Here is a 25,333-nt window from a genome sequence, read left to right as displayed (position 1 = left end):
TATTTTAGTACCCAAGACTTCAACGAAAGTGTTTCCTTATTTTTAATGTTTTCTTTTGATGTGTACTTAAAACATATTCCGATACCAAAAGTGTGAGCTCTTTAATGGCAGAAACTTACCAAGGTTCATAACCCCTCTTAAAAAGAAAACCCTTCCATTTTTAATTATAGTAAAATGCTGTGAAACAATTTTAGGTCACAGACATTCACACGCAGAATTCTAATCATGAAAGCAGTGGGCGGTTTCCCTGCTTGCCTGGTGACGCTGAAAGAGACCCTTATGAGTCCCATCCATCAAGGAGTAAAATCATTTTGGTCCTCATTATAGTTATATGGAGGAAATATTTTTATGTTTTAATTTAAAGATATCGCTCCAAATAGCACAGGGCTCAGTTAATATCCTGAAACAAGATTCTCCAACCTTGCAGATTTGTACTGGGAATGGCTTACAGCTGACTTTCTCAATAGAGAGCTACATTATTAATGACGCCCCAGAAGATCTCAGCTGAGCAGAAATGAGGCTGGTGGTAAAATTAAAATAAAATATTAATACAATTGACTTCAGCACAGTCAATAATCAGTAATCAAAACCAACCGCACTGCAGGGCAGGAGGCCTATTTAATTTGTAGTTTTACTCAGCCACACACATTCGTGATCACCAGGGGCCACTTGAAATGCTTCACAGGGCTGAGGTAACAAGACTTAGCCATTACTAACAGGCTTTTTGCAGCTGCCAAAGAACTCAGGGTCAGAGATCGGGTCCATGAGGTATGATCGAATGATATTAGCCCGTAAACCTTTCGGTGCCTCATTGGTCATTTTCACCCCATTCTGCAGTACGGACACGGGGAAGTTTGGTGACGGGTAACTTGTCAGCCAAATGCGGAAATCTGGATGCGTCGATTCTGGGCTTAACTCCTGCAAAAAAAGAAAATTAGACACAAATGGGTGTCTAAAATCCAAGGAAACTCTCCACATCATATGTGCATGGGATGGCCTGGAGGTGGGAGGAAGCATCTTTACAAAATAGAGCCTACTGCTGCAATTCAAGGCAAAGGTCTTAAAATCTGATTCTGCCCCTGAAACAACACACTTCGTTGAGAAGGCCCGGACTGTTGCCGTCCTTCTTGAAAATTTAAATCACAGGACTATAAAGTTCGCAGAGGTATTATAGAATTTAGAGTTGGTCGCAATAGAGACTAAGACATTCCCCCCAAAATCTCATATCTCAACTGATGTGCTGAAATATTTATAGATATAATTCTCTGCCCAAGAGCCTGATTAAGAATAATCCATTCTTCTTGCTGTAGCCAGGTTGTGAGAATGAGCAACATCAGTCAATATTAAACCAAGTGAGATGAAAAGAAAAAAAGAGCATTTTGAAAGGTGAAGTATTAAATATCACTATTAGCTATATTTTCTTAAAGGGATATTCAAGTTGGTGCAAGGGAGGATAAGAGAACACTTACTTAGCACTGTCTTAAAGGCTGTATAGGCTAGGAATGATTACCATGGGCCGTTCCCCCCTTCCTGTTCAGTCTTGCTCTCTATTGCTACCTCCTTTGATTGTCCATATCAGTAGTATCTTAAGCTGCAATTCTTTAACAATAAAAAAATTTTTGAGCACTCATGTGGTCAACGGGTGAGGGTGAATTAGGAAGGATGCAAAGATGCCTCTGTTCTTTAGTAACAACAGTGGAGAGCGAGGGCAACGTTTTTCCCTCGTACCAGCTGCCCTATGCCCAGTGACTTCAGCAACGTGACTCATGGGACTTTGGGCTAGGTTTGCCAGCCATCAGGGACAGCTCTTCTCTCTTACGTGATTCTAATGGGTATATATGACACAGTTCAACAGGAATGGCCTAGAGGGGAAGATGGCGGTGTAGGAGGACGCTGAACTCACCGCGTCCTGCGGATCACTTAGATTCCACCCACAGCTGCCTAAATAACCCAGAAAACCACCAGAAGACTAGCAGAACGGATTCTCCGGAGTCAAGCAGAGACAAGAGGCCCAAGGAAGAGGGTAGGAAGGGCAGATAGGCGGTGCGTGCTCCACGGACTGGCGGGAGGGAGCCAGGGCAGAGGGGCAGCCCTCCGGCAAAGCAGAGCCCCCGAGTCTGGCTGGCAAAAGCGGAGGGGCCGGACAGAGTGTGTTCGAACAGCAAGCGGGACTTAACATCTGGAAGGTCATAAGTTAACAGCTCTGTTCGGAGAGCGGGAAGGCTGGAGGACAACGGGAGGGAGAGCTGTTGAGCCCCGGACGACAGAGCTCAGCTTGGCGGGGAACAAAGGCACTCGCCAGTGCCATCTCCCTCGCCCATCCACCAGCCAAAATCCCAAAGGGAACCAGTTCCTGCCAGGGAACTTGCTTGCACCGCACAAACACCTAACGCTGTGCTTCTGCAGATCCATCCCTCTGGCGGGTCTGACTCCTTCCCGGTGCCGCAGGGCCCCTCCCGCAGCAGATCACCGAAGGAGAAGAGAGCTAAGCCTACCCCTCCTGCCTACCCACCCCAGCTAATACGCCAGATCCCGTGCACCTTGCCTACCCACCCCAGCTAATACGCCAGATTCCCAGCACCACAAGCCTGGCAGTGTGCAAGTAGCCCAGACGGGCCACGCCACCCCACAGTGAATCCCGTCCCTAGGAGAGGGGAAGAGAAGGCACACACCAGTCTGACTGTGGCCACAGCAGTGGGCAGATATCAGGTCTGACTGTGGGCCGCCCACCAATGCAAGTTATTCAAGACAGTACAGGGGAAGTGCCCCGCAGTTCTGCACCACTCCAGGGACTATCCAAAATGACGGAAGAATTCCCCTCAAAAGAATCTCCAGGAAATAACAACAGCTAACGAACTGATCAAAAATGATTTAAACAATATAACAGAAGGTGAATTTAGAATAATAGTCATAAAATTAATCGCTGGGCTTGAAAACAGTGTAAAGGACAGAAGAGAATCTATTGCTACAGAGATCAAGGGACTAAGGAACAGCCAGGAGGAGCTAAAAATGCTATTAATGAGCTGCAAAATAAAATGGAGACAACCATGGCTCGGATTGAAGAGGCAGAGGAGAGAATAGGTGAACTAGAAGATAAAATTATGGAAAAAGGAGAAGCTGAGAAAAAGAGAGATAAAAAAAATCTAGGAGTATGAGGGGAAAATTAGAGAACTAAGTGATGCACTAAAGAGAAATAATCTACGCATAATTGGTATTCCAGAGAAGGAAGAGAAAGGGAAAGGTGCTGAATGTGTACTTGAAGAAATAATAGCTGAGAACTTCCCTGATCTGTGGAAGGAAAAAGGCACTGAAATCCAAGAGGCTCAGAGAACTCCCTTCAGACATAACTTGAATCGATCTTCTGCACGACATATCATAGTGAAACTGGCAAAATACAAGGATAAAGAGAAATTTCTGAAAGCAGCTAGGGATAAACGTGCTCTAACATATAAAGGGAGACCTGTAAGACTCATGACTGATCTCTCTACTGAAACTTGGCAGGCCAGAAAGGAATGGCAGGAGATCTTCAATGTGATGAACAGAAAAAATATACAGCCGAGAATCCTTTATCCAGCAAGTCTGTCATTTAGAATAGAAGGAGAGATAAAGGTCTTCCCAAACAAACAAAAACTGAAGGAATTCGTCACCACTAAACCAGCCCTACAAGAGATCCTAAGGGGGATACTGTGAGACAAAGTAACAGAGACGTCTCTACACGCATGAAACCTACAGACATCACAATGACTCTAAACCCATATCTTTCTATAATAACACTGAATGTAAATGGACTAAATGTGCCAACCAAAAGACATAGGGTATCAGAATGGATGAAAAAACAAGACCCATCTATTTGCTGTCTACAAGAGACTCATTTTAGACCTGAGGACACCTTCAGATTGAGTGTGAGCATTTATCATGCTACTGGAAGTCAAAAGAAAGCTGGAGTAGCCATACTTATATCAGACAAACTAGACTTTAAATTAAAGGCTGTAACAAGAGATGAAGAAGGGCATTATATAATAATCACAGGGTCTATCCATCAGGAAGAGCTAACAATTATAAATGTCTATGCGCTGAATACAGGAGCCCCCAAATATATAAAACAATTACTCACAGACATAAGCAACCTTATTGATAAGAATGTGGTAATTGCAGGGGACATTAACACTCCACTTACAGAAATGGATAGATCATCTAGACACACGGTCAATAAAGAAACAAGGGCCCTGAATGAGACACTGGATCAGATGGACTTGACAGATATATTTAGAACTCTGCATCCCAAAGCAACAGAATATACTTTCTTCTCGAGTGCACATGGAACATTCTCCAAGATAGATCACATACTGGGTCACAAAACAGCCCTTCATAAGTATACAAGAACTGAAATCATACCATGCATACTTTCAGACCACAATGCTATGAAGCTTGAAATCAACCACAGGAAAAAGTCTGGAAAACCTCCAAAAGCATGGAGGTTAAAGAACACCCTACTAAAGAATGAGTGGGTCAACCAGGCAATTAGAGAAGAAATTAAAAAATATATGGAAACAAATGAAAATGAAAATACAACAATCCAAACGCTTTGGGACGCAACGAAGGCAGCCCTGAGAGGAAAATACATTGCAATCCAGGCCTATCTCAAGAAACAAGAAAAATCCCAAATACAAAATCTAACAGCACACCTAAAGGAAATAGAAGCAGAACAGCAAAGACAGCCTAAACCCAGCAGAAGAAGAGAAATAATAAAGACCAGAGCAGAAATAAACAATATAGAATCTAAAAAAACTGTAGAGCAGATCAACAAAACCAACAGTTGGTTTTTTGAAAAAATAAACAAAATTGATAAACCTCTAGCCAGGCTTCTCAAAAAGAAAAGGGAGATGACCCAAATAGATAAAATCATGAATGAAAATGGAATTATTACAACCAATCCCTCAGAGATACAAGCAATTATCAGGGAATACTATGAAAAATTATATGCCAACAAACTGGACAACCTGGAAAAAATGGACAAATTCCTAAACAGCCACACGCTTCCAAAACTCAATCAGGAGGAAATAGAAAGCTTGAACAGACCCATAACCAGCGAAGAAATTGAATCAGTCATCAAAAATCTCCCAACAAATAAGAGTCCAGGACCAGATGGCTTCCCAGGGGAGTTCTACCAGACATTTAAAGCAGAGATAATACCTATCCTTCTCAAGCTATTCCAAAAAATAGAAAGGGAAGGAAAACTTCCAAACTCATTCTATGAAGCCAGTATTACTTTGATTCCTAAACCAGACAGAGACCCAGTAAAAAAAGAGAACTACAGGCCAATATCCCTGATGAATATGGATGCAAAAATTCTCAATAAGATACTAGCAAATTGAATTCAACAACATATAAAAAGAAGTATTCACCATGATCAAGTGGGATTCATTCTTGGCATGCAGGGCTGGTTCAACATTCGCAAATCAATCAACGTGATACATCACATTAATAAAAGAAAAGATAAGAACCATATGATCCTGTCAATCGATGCAGAAAAGGCATTTGACAACATCCAGCAACTTTCTTAATAAAAACCCTCGAGAAAGTCGGGATAGAAGGAACATACTTAAAGATCATAAAAGCCATTTATGAAAAGCCCACAGCTAACATCATCCACAATAGGGAAAAACTGAGAGCTTTTCCCCTGAGATCAGGAATACAACAGGGATGTCCACTCTCACCGCTGTTGTTTAACATAGTGTTGGAAGTTCTAGCATCAGCAATTAGACAACAAAAGGAAATCAAAGGCATCAAAATTGGCAAAGATGAAGTTAAGCTTTCACTTTTTGCAGATGACATGATATTATACATGGAAAATCCGATAGACTCCACCAAAAGTCTGCTAGAACTGATACATGAATTCAGCAAAGTTGCAGGATATAAAATCAATGTACAGAAATCAGTTGCATTCTTATACACTAACAATGAAGCAACAGAAAGACAAGTAAAGAAACTGATCCCATTCACAATTGCACCAAGAAGCATAAAATACCTAGGGATAAATCTAACCAAAGATGTAAAAGATCTGTATGCTGAAAACTATAGAAATCTTATGAAGGAAATTGAAGAAGATATAAAGAAATGGAAAAACATTCCATGCTCATGGATTGGAAGAATAAATATTGTCAAAATGTCAATACGACCCAAAGCTATCTACACATTCAATGCAATCCCAATCAAAATTGCACCAGCATTCCTCTTGAAACTAGAACAAGCAATCCTAAAATTCATATGGAACCACAAAAGGCCCCAAATAGCCAAAGTAATTTTGAAGAAGAAGACCAAAGTAGGAGGCATCACAATCCCAGACTTTAGCCTCTACTACAAAGCTGTAATCATCAAGACAGCATGGTATTGGCACAAAAACAGACACATAGACCAATGGAATAGAATAGAAACCCCAGAACTAGACCCACAAACGTATGGCCAACTAATCTTTGACAAAGCAGGAAAGAACATCCAATGGAAAAAAGACAGTCTCTTTAACAAACGGTGCTGGGAAAACTGGACAGCAACATGCAGAAGATTGAAACTAGACCACTTTCCTACACCATTCACAAAAATAAACTCAAAATGGATAAAGGACCTGAATGTGAGACAGGAAACCATCAAAACCCTAGAGGAGAAAGCAGGAAAAGACCTCTCTGACCTCAGCCATAGCAATTTCTTACTTGACACAACCCCAAAGGCAAGGGAATTAAAAGAAAAAATGAACTACTGGGACCTTATGAAGATAAAAAGCTTCTGCACAGCAAAGGAAACAACCAACAAAACTAAAAGGCAACCAATGGAATGGTAAAAGATATTTGCAAATGACATATCGGACAAAGGGCTAGTATCCAAAATCTATAAAGAGCTCACCAAACTCCACACCCGAAAAAAAATAACCCAGTGAAGAAATGGGCAGAAAACATGAATTGACACTTCTCTAAAGAAGACATCCGGATGGCCAACGGGCACATGAAAAGATGCTCAACGTCGCTCCTCATAAGGGAAATACAAATCAAAACCACACTCAGATATGACCTCAGGCCAGTCAGAGTGGCCAAAATGAACAAATCAGGAGACTATAGATGCTGGAGAGGATGTGGAGAAATAGGAACCCTCTTGCACTGTGGTGGGAATGCAAATTGGTGCAGCCACTCTGGAAAACAGTGTGGAAGTTCCTCAAAAAATTAAAACTAGACCTACCCTATGACCCAGCAATAGCACTGCTAGGAATTTACCCAAGGGATACAGGAGTACTGATGCATAGGGGCACTTGTACCCCAATATTAATAGCAGCACTCTCAACAATAGCCAAATGATGGAAAGAGCCTAAATGTCCATCAACTGATGAATGGATAAAGAAATTGTGGTTTACATACACAATGGAGTACTACATGGCAATGAGAAAGAATGAAATATGGCCCTTTGTAGCAACGTGGATGGAACTGGAGAGTGTTATGCTAAGTGAAATAAGCCATACAGAGAAAGACAGATACCATATGTTTTCACTCTTATGTGGATCCTGAGAAACTTAACAGAAACCCATGGAGGAGGGGAAAGAAAAAAAAAAGAGGTTAGACTGGGAGAGAGCCAAAGCATAAGAGACTGTTAAAAACTGAGAACAAACTGAGGGTTGATGGGGGGTGGGAGGGAGGGGAGGGTGGGTGATGGGTATTGAGGAGGGCACCTTTTCGATGAGCACTGGGTGTTGTATGGAAACCAATTTGACAATAAATTTCATATATTGATAAATAAATAAATAAATAAATAAATCCCATGAAACCAAAAAAAAAAAAAAAAAAAGAATGGCCTAGAGATGGAGGAACCACGAGGAAACAGGCACAAATATCAAACCTCTAATGTAAGGCCTGAAGGATGAGAAGATCTTGGTAAGGCAAATAATAGGAAAAATCGTTTTTCAGATGGAAACATTAGGATGGCCTACATTCTTGAAAAAGTATGCTATACCAAAGTGAAAGAACTTCAAATGGCTAGAGCATAGAAGTCAAGATGCAAAGTGGCCAGAGATGAAAACTGAGAGGAAGCAAAGGTCAACGAGGAAGGGTGTTGTAAGCCACGATGGGGGTTTAAACTTTGTCTTGCACGCAATGGAAAAGTTTTAAGCAGGGAAGCAGTATTTATTCACTGACTCAGGAAATATTTATGGACTGTCTCTTTGGACCAGGCACAATTCAAGGTGCTGGAGATGAAGCAGAGAAGAAAACAAAGTCACTCTTCTCATGGTGCTTATATTCCATTAAGAGATACAGACAAAATGGTGACAAGTGGCACAAAGAAAAATACAACCGGCTCCTTAACATTTCAATTGTATGTCTGGACTGTGCAAGTTATATCATTACCTTGACTAATTAGTAACCCGTGGGACTCCTGAGTTAGGGGCGGTCCAGAGTCGTGGGTAATTACATCAAATATATTTTCTCTATGTTTGTTGAAATCAAGTGCCAGGTTTTCTGTTCCTCAGTTGAGCTACATGGAGTTTCTTCCTGGAATTTCTGCCCACCAGAAGAGGGAAGTGCCCTAACCCGCTGCAAGAACAGGGGGATGGGGGGCGAGGAGGGAGTACTCCTTTGGATTCAGATTGATCCTCCGTGGCAGGGTCACTGGCTAAGTAGGTGAGAAGTCAGGTAAAGTAAAGTTACATCCCGAAGCCTTTTGGTTTAGAGTGACTACATGAATTTCACCCTGAAAAGCTTCCTTTGTTGTCTTTGGTCCGCTGCTGTGAAAAGTACATTGGTGTCCATTTGCCCTGTGGTTTAATCCCATGTTTGAGGCTGCTCTTATGGATTAAGGAGATTTCCAACTCACTGCATGAGCCCTTGTCCCTGTTGAGAGGGACTGGATGAGGCCTGACTGCATGATCTCCTCTGGTCCCCTAGTTCCCAGTGCGAGCCCACCTCTCCTGTAATCCAGGCATGCAGCTCGCCTGTAGCCCTCTGAACCAGAGAACAGCCATGTCGCTGAATGGCGGTGTATATCAGTAATTATGTGGGGGGAATACAATCTCATAAAAATAAACTTGCATTTTTACCTCACAAACTTTCTCGAGGGTTGGCATCCAAGAAGTGGCAAGGTGACAGTTCTGAAGAACAACCCATGTTCCTTCTTTGACAGCTTTTTCTATCATCTTCATAGCTATGGGCCCTTGGCCTTGACCAAGGGATAAAGAGCTAAGCTTTGATCCCCCATATCCCTGTGTACAAGAATAACAAAGATATTATGTAACAATACACCTTTAAAGAAGAATCAGTGTTATTTTTTACAGGAAATGTTGACCCTAAATATGTTAAAATTTAATTATGTAGAATCCCTCAACGGTCTAACCATATGCAGCCCTACAAAATTCTTACTGATTAAGAATCTTATAAAAACTGAGATCAAAAGCAAGTCAGTTCAGGTCATAAATAGTCATGGTAATAAATGGAAAATTCTGTAGGGTCTTTGATTGTTGACATAAGGGATAGAAAAAATATTAAGAACACTTTTAACCTGAGGAAACAGGAGATGAAAGGACCCAGCTGTCCTGCAGCAACTCCTAAAATCCAAAGCTGAAAAGAAAACTACGAACAGACAGATGAACTTGTTTCTGTTCCCTCCAGATCTTTGAATAATTATATTTTAATTAATTTCATTGCTGCATAGAGTTCGGTGGGAAAAAAAAATTAACTCCTAATTCCCCTTTTAAAGTTTCTTTAAAGGATTCTGTGGGAATATGTGTCCAGAGTGCATTTCTACTATATCCTGATTCATCTGCAGCTTCTGGAAACAGTGTCTGTGACTCCTTGAGCTCTTTCTTTCCAGGGCAGTTACATCAACACTAGCGGGCAGAAGCAGCAGCAAACAAAATAGAGCCCGGTGCTACCATTTCTGGACATGGAGATAGCAAGTGAAGACAATGCATGGAGAACAATGGCAGAGAACAATCAAGTCGTACAATGTGGGAAGAAAAATGGAGAGGAACTGGGAAGATCTCAAAGGATCGGAAAGATCATGTTGATTTGGAGAGGAGTCCCACCTAAAATGAATACCTCTAGCATCCACACCACTTCCGCTCTGGCCCACCATTGCTCTTTCTGGCCTTTTAGCAGCGGCCCCCCCCAACCCCCCCCATTTTGCCCTACTCAAGTAAATTCTCCTCACACCGGCTAGGATGAGCTTTATAAACTACAGATCAGATTGTGTCACTTTGTTGCTTAAAATCCCTTGACACCATCCCACTGTATTCAACATCCTTAATGTAGCCACAAAGGTCCTATGTGGATCCGGCCCCTCAATACGTCATCTCACACCCCATCTCCTTCAGTGGTGACAGCCACATTCCAGCACTTCTTTAACCGGTGGTAAGTGCTGTGTCACACGATCAATCCCCAAGTATCTAAGAATTACCCCCAATGGAAAAAAAAACACGAAATATTAAAATAAATTGGCCTAGTAAAGAGTATTGTAATCCATCAGCTATACAGCCTTTGAGAAGCCACTTAAGCTCTCCATGCTTCAGTATCCCTCCCTGTAAAATGGAGATGCCGCTCTTTACTTCGTAGGATTGCTTTAAAAATTAAAAGAGAAGTGTGCATGACAAGGTCTAGCAAAATTAGCAGTATGGATAAAGCACAGTAAAAGTGGTCGTGCTGGTTTTAGGAATGTCAGTATTTTCCCATAAAATGTTATTTCGATTAGACCAAAAGCGAAAAAAATCAACTAAAAAATGTCATCACCTGGGGCACCTGGGTGGCTCAGTCGGTTAAATGTCTGACTTCCGCTCAGGTCATGATCTCACAGCTCGTGAGTTCAAGCCCCACGTTGGGCTCTGTGCTGACAGCTCAGAGCCTGGAGCCTGCTTCGGATTCTGTGTCTCCCTGTCTCTCTCTGCTCCTCCCCCATTCACTCTCTCTCCCTCTTTCTCTCTCAAAACTGAATAAAAACGTTAAAAACTTTTTTTAAAAAATAAAATGTTGTCACCTGTTCATGAAGATTTTCTTATTCTAGGTTGAATGAGGTAAGAAAATTTCCAGTAAATTCATTTGAATAATTTTAAAGCCTTGAAATATAAATATGGGAATATATTCTAACCTGGTAATGTGACTGTAATATAGGATTGTTCTGGAAAGTCAAGAAGGTCCCCCTTTAGAAATTAGAAGGGAGCACCTGGGTGGCTCAGCTGGTTAAGTGGCCAACTTTTGATTTCGTCTCAAGTCATGATCTCACGGTTCATGAGTTTGAGCCCTGCATCGGGCTCCGTGCTGTCTCTCCCTCTCTCTCTTCCCCTCCTCCACTCATGCTATCTCTCTCTCTCTCTCAAAATAAATATATTAATTTAAAAAAATAAAAAAAGAAAGAAATTGGGAGAAGGGACAGCATCAGAGAAAGATCCCCCCATGGTCACTGTCCAGACTTGAATTAAATCAATCCACGCTCATATACTGGTGTAATGTCAAAGAGTCTCTCTGTGCCCCCAAAATAGAAGCAAGTGTCCCTCAAGCCAAATTCTGGTCTTATAATTTGGATATGGAAAACTGTTTTTAATGTCAGTGCTGTCATTTAAACATTTTCTTGAGGGGCGCCTGGGTGGCTCAGTCGGTTAAGCGTTCAACTCTCGGTTTCGGCTCAGGTCATGACCTCACAGTTTCATGTGGGTTCGGGGCCCGCATCAGGATCTGTGCTGGCAGTGCAGAGCCTGCTTGGGATTCCCTCTCTCTCTCTCTCTCTCTCTCTCTCTCTCTCTCTGCCTGCTCGTACTGTCTCTGTCTCTCTCTCAAAATAAATATATAAACTTAAAAAAAAATTTAATATTTTCTTGAGACTCTGTCAACTTCTGGAACCCTACTGTTTTCAAAAGCTAAGTGAGTGATAAATTTTTGCCTTTTCCTCCCACCATTTTGGATAAGCAAGTTTGTGTTTTAAAAAATTTAGCCAGAAAATCCTTTATTTATTCACTTTTATAATATCAGACAACCTCATCTATTTTAAGGTACCTGGTCATCAGCAAATTTTAGAAGAGCAGCCATGGGATCCGCTCCTGGAGAGAGCACAAAAATCAGGGGTGCACAGCAGTTACTATCTCCAAATGCCTTGGATAAATCAAAGGGGGGTGGTTCAATGAACATGCGTCCCAGTCTGTTGATTATAAATTCTTGCAGCATTGGAATAATCTAGAAAGAGACAAGAATATATTTGAAAGAATATTCAAAATCTGCTTACGAAATTAAAAAGTTCAGATTCAAAGATTTTTGAGAGAGAGAGAGAGAGAGAGAGAGAGAGAGAGAGAGCAAGTCAGGGAGGGGCAGAGAGAGAGGGAGACACAGAATCTGAAGCAGGATCCAGGCTTTGAGCTGTCAGCACAGAGCCCGACGCGGGGCTCGAACTCACGGACTGCAAGATCATGATCTGAGCTAAAGTCGGACGCTTAACCATCTGAGCCACCCAGGTGCCCCGTAGATATTTTAAAACAAAGGACTCTAGGTACATTAGCTTAGTTATTTGTTAATAACTCCATCAGGAGGGTCCAAGGCATGACTTTATATAAACGTCTTTTAGATAGAAAAAACTTATAAATTATTTAAATAATAAAAGATAAGTGGTTGGTGACGCCAGAATTCAAAGGTATTTTTCTTCCCTTCATGGAGCATTCAGTACCTAGTGGATGAAGGATGTGAGAAACCCTAACTCTTTTACTTAACTTTTAAAATACCATGGGCTAAAAGTCCACAACTCAAAAGTAGAAATTTTAGAATTATTTATACAGTACTATACCATCAAGAAATAATTGATATAGCTGGGAAAACAAACGGAAAGAAAAAAGAAAAGGACTATGAAGGAGAAACAAGCCATACTCCTGAGAAATAGCCAAAGCCATGTTGCATAAGATTCCTGATAACGGGGGCACTTAGATGGCTCAGTCTGTTGAGCATCTGACTCTTGATTTTGGCTCAGGTCATGATCCCAGGGTTGTGGAATCGAGCCCTAGGTGGGGCTCCAGGCTGACCATGGAGCCTGCTTGGGATTCTTATTCTGAATGCACACAGATGTCAAACTTATTGCAGGAAACTAAAAATCTCCTCTCTATCCCAGGGATATTACCTTTCTCATTCTTCTTTTCCCATAGCTGGTCTTTTCTCACTACATTAAAACACCAACTAACAAAGGAAAATGAACCTTTTTTCTTTCCCAAGGCTGACTTCTTCACTAAATTATAGCTTTACAAACAAAGCAAAAGCACATGGCTTCTAAGAGCATGGTGTTACTTTTAGTAAGTTTGAGCTATCATTGTCCCCTCTCTTATGAGTGTTTCGGGCTGCCATTGGCCACTGCTCACGTGCAGACATGGCTGGCTAGCTGTCAGAGCTGGAGAACTAGGTCAGGGGTGTGCACACGAGGGGAAGCGCGGACAAATTTCAGTGTTTCCTTTTTTTTTTTTTTTTTAATGTTTGTTTATTTTTGAGAGAGAGAGAGAGAGTGCACGAGCAGGGGAGGGACAGAGAGAGAGGGAGACACAGAATCCAAAGCAGGCTCCAGTCTCTGAGCTGTCAGCACAGAGCCCAATGCTGGGCTCGAACTCATGAACAGGAAGATCATGACCTGAGCCGAAGTTGGACGCTTAACTGACTGAGCCACCCAGGTGCCCCCAGTGTTTTCTTTTTAATGTTAAAACTGAGCACGACTTGCTTGCTCCCAAGACTGAACTGTAATTCTCAAGGTAAATTAAGCTGTGCTTGCTGTTCGGTTTGCAAGGCAACAGAATTGGGTTTGCTTCTGCCATCGGATTATGGCAGCATTAGGTCTGTAAACGAAATCTGTCAGTAACAAAAATTGCAGGCTAATTTAAGCAATCACCTTCCCAAAGGCAGGGAAGAAGTTTGTGGTTTTCCATTTATGTTAATCTATGTGTTGCAAGTTCCTGTAGGATTTATCGGAGGTCAGAGAGACATATTCACTACTATTTGACAAGTTTCTTACTGAAAGCTGATTAATTTGCGTTTTGTTTACTGTTCAGGAGAGAATGGTGGCCAGAAGCTCATTTTGTGAACGGGCTCAAAACACGGCACACCTCAGTATTTATTCCCTTGATATGTTTCTTTTCATCAATCAAACACTATAAAATATTAAATTCCATAAGAAAGTATGACTCCATCTCATTTTTCCTACTGGTGATTGAGCATCTTTTACATTTTTCTAAATTAGAGCAGGGGAGAACCTGGCACATGCAGCCTGTTACCCCTGGGTGGACTCTGTATTGAGGACAGAGCAGTGGAAAATTGTGCTGGCAAATAATATCTAATGTGAACTAGAGATTGAAGCACTGCTGATTTTCCTGGTGGATATGTTATCTCATATATATGAGATAATAAAAATTTCCATAGCATTAGCCCCAATTCTAGCCTCATATAGCACTGTTCCTGTCCCTGGTATGCCAATGCTATGTTACTTGGGAAAACCATTCTTAAAAGTATCATAGCCATATATTATTTTTGTTTTTTAATGTTTATTTATTTTGAGAGAGAGAGAGAGAGAGCAAGCAGGGGAGGAACAGAGAGGGAGAGAGGGAAAGAATCCCAAGCAGGCTCTAAGCTGTCAGGGCAGAGCACGTTGTGGGACTCCATCCCACAAACCATGAGATCATGACCTGAGCTGAAATCAAGAGTCGGGTCTTAACTGACTGAGCCACTCCGGTGCTCCACGTATTTTTTTTAAATATATAGATTCCAAAGTCAACAATTTACCACTAGAACGTGGAACACCTGGTAACAGTAAGGTTGAAGGGTTTGAGGTAGCTAGTGATATAAGAGCATACTAATAATTTATTTATGTTAAGGACCATAGGCGCATAGTATAGTTAATGGTAACCGGTCACTTAGGTTAAATTGAATTATGCTGCAGTAGCAAACAATTTCCAGATCTCAGTGACTGAACACAACAATTTCTCATCCTTGCAAAGTCCTGTGGGTGTGTAGGCAACTCACCACCAGTGCTGGCTCAGTGCTCTAGCCTGCTTAGGGAACTTAAATATCAGTATGTGCTTCCTCAATTTTGATGGCAGAGGGAGTGCCCTGGAGATTCTCAACGCTGGCAATTAAATGCTTCTGCCGTGACACTTCTCACATTTTATTGGCCAGAGCAAGGTTTATAGCCACAGTCCTTCACCTCCTGTGTGTGTGTGTATATGTGTGTGTGTGCACGCACGTGCAGAGGAGAACTGGAAATCCTGGCCAATAGCATTAATGTCTACACTCATCCACCCATCCAAGGAAAACTCTGAAGGAGATATGGAAACATTGGGGACAAAGTTACAAGTCAGGGTGCAAAATATTGGACAGAGTAGCTAAGAGAAGCATAAAACCGTAAGTTTCACCTCAATTGATTTAAAAGCAAAAACATACAGACAAAACCCCCTCAACTTGAATATCTTACTCCTCACCTCCCTCAAATATACTTTAAAAAGAGACTGAATATGGAAAGTAATGTTTGATCTATTTGGTATCTCAATGTATTTTCAGCTTAAAATATCAACTTTTTTAAAACATAAAACTGGGGAAAAGATATTTATAGGGGAAAAGCTGTAGTTAGGAAATGGCTCATTAGTCACTTTTAATCAAACTTAATATAAAACATGGATAGAAGCCTCTTTGTTTTTTTCAAATACTGACGGGAGAAGGTCAGTAGTACACGCAGAGTCATTTTAGTATTAAGAGTCTTTACCTGGCTTAGAAAATAAAGTAAAAACCTTTGAAAATTAAAAAAAAAAAAAAAGCTTTTAGGGAGGATGCTGTTTCAGGCCAGAGGGTGAAGCATTTCGTATTCTTCCATATTTAATACTTGTAGGGGACACTTCTGAGGCTTAACACTAAGTGGCAATTCACTTTTGAAAGGGCTACCAAGGAGGAAAACATTTCATCAGTTTAATACCTGATTCCTAAACAATTGTGGCTGCTTCCAACACCCCAGGGCAGGGCAGTGTGGTGACTTTTGCGGGCCCTGGTCACCTTGTGCATCCCTTCCCCCATGAAAAACAAGTAAGAATTATGTTTTACAATTGTTTCAGGGTAATTACAGGCGTTAACAAGTCCAGGTTATATTTTCCATTTTTAAAAGGAATTCAAACATTTTCGTGAACACCTAGAAGCATCCTGGGCCCTAGGCACTCTGCCTAATGGATCCTCGGCCGCTGGCTAAGAGCACACTGACAGGCCAAGCAAGAATCGCCTATCTTCATTAAACAGACTATGGCTTACAGAGGGAAGAATGCCTCTACCCCACATTATCACTGGTGCAGGTAAGAACTTTTTATTTTTTATTTTTTTTTTTTTATTTTATTTTATTTTTTATTTTTATTTTTTTTTTTAGAAGAGGTGTCTTTTTTTTTTTTTTTTCAACGTTTATTTATTTTTGGGACAGAGAGAGACAGAGCATGAACGGGGGAGGGGCAGAGAGAGAGGGAGACACAGAATCGGAAACAGGCTCCAGGCTCTGAGCCATCAGCCCAGAGCCCGACGCGGGGCTCGAACTCACGGACCGCGAGATCGTGACCTGGCTGAAGTCGGACGCTTAACCGACTGCGCCACCCAGGCGCCCCGGGTAAGAACTTTTTAAAGTATGTTGCTTTCACCACCTAAGTTCCAGTTGTTTGTTGTTAGGATGGAATGACTGACTTATATATATTCCTTAGCAGCTCAAATTGTGGCTACAGTAAGTTTTGAAATCGTTATGTATTACTTTTACTTGGCTAGTAACAAAGGACGATTAGGATGTTTTTTCAAATTTTCCTCAATCTACCTAATATCTATAGTGTTTCAGAGAACATAGATATGGGTCATTATACTTAAGTGACTAGGTTTTTGTTTTTTGTTTTTTGTTTTAATTGGAGGCTAATGGGGTCACCTGGTGGCTCAGTTGGTTAAGCAACAGACTCTCGATTTCAGCTTAGGTCAAGACTCACAGGTCGTGAGTTTGAGTCCTGTATTGGGCTCTGTGCTGACAGCGCAGAGCCTGCTTGGTATTCTGTCTCTCCCTCTCTCTTTCTGTCTTTTCCCTGCTCATGCTTGCACAGCACACCCTCTCTCTCAAAATAAATAAATAAACTTAAAAAAATTAAAAACATAGAATATAATGATGCAAATGAGAATGTCACTGAGCACTGAAATTCGCTGACCTGGACAGATGAGCGGATTCACTGGTTATATAATGTATCATTTAAAGAAATTAAAATGAACAGTATTGACGTTTTCCTTTGTAGTCAGCAGTGATGAATGTCTTAAAAATGATGTTGTACTTGCTTTCCAAAGGCCAACAAAGAACTATACATAAAGACAGGATTTGAAGAGCCAGAAATTCTACTAGATCTGTTTGACTAATATCATCAAAGCGATCAGAATAAAAATGAAGTTACAGCATGTAAAGGAAGTAGGTTTTAAGGAATTGGGAAAGCATGAATTAAAAGGAAGAATCATGAAATAAATAGAACTAAAACATATAGTCTGGTCAGCTACTAATTTAGTGTGGCTTTAAGGATGTACAAAATTCTTGATAAAATGGCTGCATTAGAAGGAAGTGGGATTAGTTCCCCCAGGCTCCTCCACCTCCCCTGTGATTATATAAGGAAATATGGTAAACCAGACTATAATGGGGGGGGGGGGAAGGGGTGGACTGGAATCACAGAGCTGCTTTCAAAGCCCACACTTACCTTGTCTGGCCTCAAGCAACGAATGATAAGCATCCTTTGAAACTCATTTGCTTTATCTTCCCAATTTTCAGGAAAAACCTCATGATGTGGTTCCTAAAATTACAGTAGATAGAATTCAATTCTATTTTGGAGATTATTTCCCAAGAGAACAGTATTTTGATGTATAAGCTGATTTTTTTTAAATTTTTTTTTTCAACGTTTTTATTTATTTTTGGGACAGACAGAGACAGAGCATGAACGGGGGAGGGGCAGAGAGAGAGGGAGACACAGAATCGGAAACAGGCTCCAGGCTCCGAGCCATCAGCCCAGAGCCCGACGCGGGGCTCGAACTCACAGACCGTGAGATCGTGACCTGGCTGAAGTCGGACGCTTAACCGACTGCGCCACCCAGGCGCCCCTGTATAAGCTGATTTTTAGAGAAACCATGTAATGACTAAATGAAATCAAGAACACTAATGTAAATTTTATCAGACGGGGCAAAGTTATGAAATAAGGAATGAAAAGAAAATTTAAAACACCACAAAGGAATCAAAACTAGGGCATGAATTAAGCAGGTTAATGTCAATATGAATACAAATCATTAGACAAAATGAATCTCCTTATTAAAAAATGTACATATGGAGTGCTCCCATTATTTCTCCAAAGGCATTTAAAAATCTACCAACTACTGTCACCATCTGTTTATAAAAAGAAATATATATTATAAAAGAAGAAAATTTATTATTATAAATTTATTATATTTCCTGTTTTGAACAAAGTTTTGGTATCTTCTTTATAAAGGTATATTTGAAAATGTATATAGTAAAAAGAAGCCAAAACAGAGAGAGCTATTAAAAATATGTAAGAGAGGTATTAAGAACCCAAGAGGGGTAAATTTCAAAAAAAGAAAAAAAAGGAGACATTTGGAATCTTAAAACCTCAGGGAAGGCTATGTAGTATCTCAGATTAGAAATCTCCATGCTTCAGCATAGTCAGTAAAATCTCTATTTCAAATTAGAATGAAGTACTCACAAAAACCTATTTGTGTCTAGGAAATATATTAAACATATTTTTTAAATGTTTATTTATTTTTGAGAGAGAGATAGAGACAGAGTATGAGCAGGGAAGGGGCAGAGAGAAAGAGAGACACAGAATCTGAGGCAGGCTCCAGGCTCTGAGCTGTCAGCACAGAGTCTGATGCGGGGCTCGAACTCACAGACTGTGAAATCATGACCTGAGCCGAAGTCGGAAGCTTAACCCGACTGTGTCACCCAGGCGCCCCTCAAGGAAATATGTTTTTATTACTAACAGGGAGAGATCCAACAGCGATCCAGTCCAAATGTTTGAATTTATGTGTAAATACAATCTCACTGTCATGTCTACTACAAGAAGTAGGTAAATATTCTCCATATATCTGGCTCTTTATTTCCTCTTCCCGCCTTCCCTAAGGAGAGCTCTTTCTTGCATAATTAAATCCAAGAAAGCAGAATGTGGAGAGAAGAAATAAAGGAGTGGGAAAAAAATAACTACAAATTGGCAAAATATTAGCCCTTATCCTAAAAAAAAAAAAAAAAAGTGAGGAAAGGCAACAATTTCTATGTATTCTAGAAGGAAATTGTTTTATACTTTGTCCTGACTATAATAGTCTCCAATTAGTGAGATAGGGCCCCATGAAAAATTGCTTGAGAACTATTAGCTTTTCCCTCTGAAAGAGGGGGGAGGTGGAAATTTTCTTTTGTCCATGGTTCTTCTAGGTAGACTAAAAACTAAATTTACATGAAACAGATTAACAGGAGAAAAAAATCTAGCGTTTGATTACATGTACACAGAGGGTCCAATAATGAAAATGAGACCCAAAGAAATGATCAAGGCAGGTAGTTTTTATACTTTTTAGACAAAGAGACCATAAATCTGTGAGGAATTGACAGGACAAAGACAATTTAACTTTGGGAGTTTCAATTAGTAAGGAATACTAAATAGAATTTGGGGTGGGGCAGTAAATGAGTAGAAAGTAACAAGGGTGTTGATACAGCCTTCTGTGCTCCAAATTTCTTATCTCTGGTGATAAGGGTATCTCTTTTACCTCCTGGTACAGGAAGGGTACCTTTCACATGGGAGATTTATTTCCTGCTTTCAGGGGTGGCTCTGAGTGTCCTTGCATAGGCTGTCACTTAAGTAACTTCTTTTTAAAATAATCAATATGCCAAAATGGCATATTTTGGGTAGCCTGCCCTTGGCCCCTACACCTCATGTCAAATGACAAAAATGTTTATTAGCTTATATCCTGGATTTAGAAAATCTAAACAATAGCTCTTTTGTAAAATCTTTAACTCACCTGCTATTATGATTACAAAATCTAAATTGTTAATAAGTAAAAAGTTGGCATGGAAATTCAAACAGAATATTTTAAGGACCATGCATTTCTACACATTTCAAGGATTTGAATAGAAGTTCAAAACAGAACCATCAATTTAGAAGGTGCCGATGAGGGGCGCCTGGGTGGCTCAGTCGGTTGAGTGGCCGACTTCGGCTCAGGTCATGATCTCGCGGTCCGTGAGTTCGAGCCCCACGTCGGGCTCTCTGCTGACAGCTCAGAGCCTGGAGCCTGTTTCGGATTCTGTGTCTCCCTCTCTCTGACCCTCCCCCATTCATGCTCTGTCTCTCCCTGTCTCAAAATAAATTAAAAAACATTAAAAAATTAAAAAAAAAATAGAAGGTGCCGATGATATAAATCGAAACCCTGATTTCAATATCTGACCAGTTGTTTAAAGTTTACCTAAATCTTGTTTTTTATTCAAAATAAAAAAGAAATTTAGCATTATTTTCTCCATTTAAAAACTTTGGAAAAAGCAAAAGTGTTAAGAACATACCAAACTATCATACACTTTTTTCCATCCATCCTTTAAGTGCACAAACTCCCTACGAATGGTTTTGAAGGAAGGTAAATCATCTAGTCGACATATTTCATCCCAGGATTTTTGTGGGAGCCAGGTACAAGGGTTGGTATGAGGATTATCCAATCCAATCCCACCAGTTAGCAGAAATCTCCACTCGGCTTTATTAACCTTCGGAAAACAAAGTAGCATGAAGAGTCAGAAATGAATTCATCATGTGTACATAGTAAATTTAAACCATTGAAAAAGAACTGGCTATTGATTTTCAAGTTTCAAGTATTGTCCTTATGAAATTCTATAGCTAGTGGTATAGCAGTTCAGTATTTATTCATAAGAAAACATTTATCCATTATAACCGGTTTTGAAAATCGTTCCATTCTAGATAACCACTTTTTGATGATTTTCCTCCAGAATTACTAATCTAAACTTAAAAATTCTATCTGAATAAATGTTTTCCAAAATGACTGCTTGGCGTCTTACTGACTCTAAAAATTGTGGGAAGACAGAGGGGAGGAGCTGGGGGAATCAGCAAAATGAAGGCAAGTGGGAGAGATAGGTTTCCAGGTAGGGAGAAAAGAAATCACAGGAATCAAAGGTACAGCATAGGGAATATCGTCAGTGGTGTTGTAGCAGGGGTCGGTGGTAGTTACACTTGCAGTACAGAGTTGATGAATTACTATGTCGTGCACCTGAAACCCATCCAACATTGGTGCGAACTATACTCAAAAGATAAACAAAAATAAAAATAGATAAAATAAAAACGGGGGGAAGACAGAAAGCCATCAATCTGCCATATCTTCAATTATTTTCCATAAAAAGGAAATGAGGTACTGCTATGAAACTTTTGCAAGAAATGCAAGAAAAATGCCTTTACTCCTTCAGAATTCAGCCAATGTATCACCAGACAAAAATCAATAAATCTTTAGCACCTAAGTGAATAAAAGTGCATTTATATGATACTCTCTTTCATTCTTAAGGTGCGTCTTTTATTTTAAATGAATAGATTTGAAACACAGTAAAAATTTATGAAAGGTATTATTAAGCTCCAATGGTTAGATTGGACTAACTTGCACAAGTTCTTAAAAACATTACCATATACTCTATGTGATTACTTGATGTAAATATATCAACATATTTAGTAAATATATATACATACTTACATAAGAGTCTAATAGAAACTATTTTATTTAAACTAAAACACACAGAGATTTAAGGAATAACTACATAATGGACTCTGCTTTGTTTATTTTGCCCCCTGTGTGAAGTTCAGTCTAGTTGTGATCTCTCGCCTTAACTGCAATAATTGTTTAATCGTTTACAACCATCTTGTGAATACACACACATACTCCCATACAAATTAGTAAATTAATGAATCAATGTTAATGTTTTTCCTACAAATTATAACAGTACTGACCGCACGTTCATGTAACAGCAGATTCATAGTTAGACAAAAGGAAAAGAGTAGTTTATCCTTTTCAAAGAGTGATCGGCAGACATTAACATACAGGGAGTAGGTAAAGTGATCCTTGAGAATTTGAAGCCTACAGGTCAACAGAAAGAGAAGTGAATAAATAAAAAATGCATTATACTTTAAAGAAAATGCTCTTAAGGAAACCTATTATAAACCATTTAGATGTATATTCTTCTAATCAGCTTTCTGGTCAATTACCCCCAAAACAATCAAGGATTGTCATTAACTGGGTGCACCAATTTGAGAGCTACACAATGTAGAAACACTTCAGTAGAATTGCATTTTACTGTTGACTGATTTTTTAAAAAACACTTAATCTTTCTTTCAGAAAAGAGTCAATGCATGGTACATTAATCTGTTGCATTTAAAGATTTGTGGATGATTTTTAACTATAAAGCATTTCTTAGGGTAAAATTTGATTTTCTTATTCCATAAATGCTTCCAAATGTTGTATGTTTTATATTAACAGATTAAAATTCATAGCCCCTTTATTAAATTAACATTTAGTACTGTGCTACTCTGCTCATAAGTCCATAAAAGCTAGAGAAATCACAAAACTTGATAAATTACATTTTTTAAAGTTTATTTGTTTTGAGAGTGCATGTGCGCATGCATGGGGCAGGGGCAGAGAGAGAGAGAGAGAGAGAGAGAGAATCCGAAGCAGGCTCCATACTCAGCACGGCGCCTGATGCAGGGCCTGATCTCAGGACCCCGAAATCATGACCTGAGCCAATATCAAGAGTCAGATGCCTAAACAACTGAGCCACCCAGGCACCCCAAGTACATTTTTATTTACTACGTAGACAGAACATGAAAATATGAATAATCGCAATATTTGCAACTAACAACTTTATAGTAAGTGCTAACATGTGTGATCTGTATCCATAGCATGTACATAACACTTTAAACATTTTCATGTAATTATCTCATAAGGAAAATAAACCATCATTGAAACAAAAATTTCACAAATGTTTTATTATATTAGTTATAATAGTTATAATAGAAATAAAACAGTTGGCTTAAACCTTTGTGGAGAGCTAATGATTGACAAGGGCTGAAACGAAGCAGACCAATTTACCTGAAGGAAAAATTAGCAGAGTTTGATTTTGATGAAGAAAAATTTTATCAGTGTTTCTTAATGTGTCTAGAAAAAGTAATCTACCAGTACCACCATATTGTGGCTATTTTCAAACTAATATCCCAGGGTACAGATCATCACAACTCTATTTTTTTCCTTACTGGCCTATTTCTTTAATTATTTTGTCCCCGGCCAGCATTCTCATAAAGAAAATTAAACAAATTGATGCATTTTATTTCTGGTTAAGAACTCTGAAAAGGGGCTTGATAGAGAGGGCTTTGAAACTAGTTGCTGAAATGTAGTTGAATTCTCTGAAGATTTAAAATAATAATACTACTCCTGTCCCCATTTTTATGCTAATAATGGTCTTTTCACACTTAGTATTTAATTTGTCTCATCTGTAACAGTACAATTAATACAGGGTAACTCAGACTTGGTCTTTCTAGAATAAAATAAAAATGTCTACACTTTAAGACAAATTTCTTCTTGTAGATAGGAAGATTGAAGGGACAATTATAATGGTCACTCATATTACAAGTTCAAGGTCAGTCTCATCAATGATAAAAATGCAGATTAAAATACAACATTTTAATAATCTGTTACAGTGAAAAAGGATAAAAATGATCATTTTCAATGCTAATGCATGACACAGGGATATAAGATCATTGATGTTCCTTCAGTGGAGTTGTATATTTGAATAACTTTCCAGGAAAGGAATTGTATCAGGAGTTTGAAAGAAGTAAACACCTTCGTTCTGATTTTGGGATTCTAGCATATGGAAATAATTACCAGTGTGGACATTTATACTTATTGCAGTATTAGTTATAATTCAAAGGCTGGAGATTACTTGTGAGTCTTACATTAAGAAAATTATGGCACATTCATAAAATGGTATATTGTGCAACTATTAAAAATAGTTTCAGAAGAATATTTAATAACATGGAAAAAATGATCTTGATAGAAGTGGAAGGAAAAAACAACAGTGTGTGTGTGTGTGTGTGTGTGTGTGTGTGTGTATGTCCACTTGTTTTCTCAGAGAGAGAGAGATTTCAGTTTGGTCCCTTTGACAAAGCTCTATCCTTGTTAGGTCTTTGTTTCTGTACTTACAGGTGTTTTGCAATAGTTATTTATTTATTTTATTATATTAACATTTTATAAGAAACAGATGAACCAAATTATGGCTATTTCACAGTACATCTCATAGCAATCATAACATATGTTTTTGTAATACTTAAGTAAGAATTACTATGAATAATAGCCATCAGAAGGCAAACAAAAATGGAGTGCGTGGGTGGCTCAGTCAGTTAAGCGTCCAACTTCGGCTCAGGTCATTTTCTTCTCATGGCTCATGGTTCGAGCCCCGCATCGGGCTCTGCGCTGACAGCTCAGAGCCTGGAGCCTGCTTCTGATTCTGTGTCTCCCTCTCTTTCTGGCCCTCCCCAGCTCACACTCTGTCTCACTCTCTCTCTCTCAAAAATAAACAAATACTAAAAATAAATGTTATTTTAAAAACACAAGGCAAACAAAAATGTGGTGCATGGGTGGCTCAGTCAGTTAAGTGTCTGACTTCAGCTCAAGTCATGATCTCATGGTTCGTAGGTTCAAGCCCTGCATCGAGTTTTGTGCTGACAGCTCAGAGCCTGGAGCCTCCTTCAGATTTTGTGTCTCCCTCGCTCTCTGCCCCTCCCCCACTTGTGTTCTGTCTCTCTCTCTCTCTCTCTCTCTCAAAAATAAATAAATATAAAAAAAATTTAAAAAGCAAACAAAAATGAAATGTTTTTGTTGCTGAGTAAAATAAGAGATAATTTTATTAGTTGTTACAAGTTTATATCCTTAAACACCATCAGTCTTAACCTCCCAATCTCCTTCACCTGGCAACCACCACTTTACTGCTTTTCTCTTAAAGGCATGATTTTTTTTTTATTCCATATATAGGTGATATCACACGGTACTTGTCTTTCCCTGACTGATCTTGGTTAGCATAATGTGCTCACGGTCAATCTATGTCCAAATGGCAGAACATACATGCAGAAGAATGAAAATGGACACCTATCTCATACCACTCACAAAAATTAACTCAAAATGGGTCAAAGACCTAAACATAAGCCCTAAAACCATAAAATTTCTAACAGGAAGAAACCTGTCAATATTGATTTTAGCAATGGTTTTCTTGGACATGACGCTAAAAGCATAAA

The 25,333-nt window shown here is 39.5% G+C and overlaps 1 protein-coding gene across 1 annotated transcript in view; it reads right to left on the bottom strand.

Annotated features, from left to right (window-relative positions):
- Positions 1 to 25,333, bottom strand: part of DNAH7 (dynein axonemal heavy chain 7) — a 251,476-nt gene that overhangs the window by 37,300 nt on the left and 188,843 nt on the right. Inside the window, exons 51-56 of the mRNA XM_047084071.1 lie at positions 22,004 to 22,130; positions 20,566 to 20,760; positions 17,717 to 17,809; positions 12,015 to 12,191; positions 9,074 to 9,235; positions 718 to 918 (exon numbers count right to left, since the gene is read on the bottom strand). Coding sequence (XP_046940027.1) covers positions 718 to 918; positions 9,074 to 9,235; positions 12,015 to 12,191; positions 17,717 to 17,809; positions 20,566 to 20,760; positions 22,004 to 22,130 — 955 coding nt within the window. The remainder of the gene's footprint in view (positions 1 to 717; positions 919 to 9,073; positions 9,236 to 12,014; positions 12,192 to 17,716; positions 17,810 to 20,565; positions 20,761 to 22,003; positions 22,131 to 25,333) is intronic.

Source organism: Lynx rufus, unplaced genomic scaffold (assembly GCF_022079265.1).
Source record: "Lynx rufus isolate CCGP_SWC_20201006 ecotype Redwood Valley unplaced genomic scaffold, mLynRuf1.p SCAF_2, whole genome shotgun sequence".
Taxonomy (NCBI): Eukaryota; Metazoa; Chordata; class Mammalia; order Carnivora; family Felidae; genus Lynx; species Lynx rufus.
This window is presented reverse-complemented; position numbering and strand designations above follow the sequence as displayed.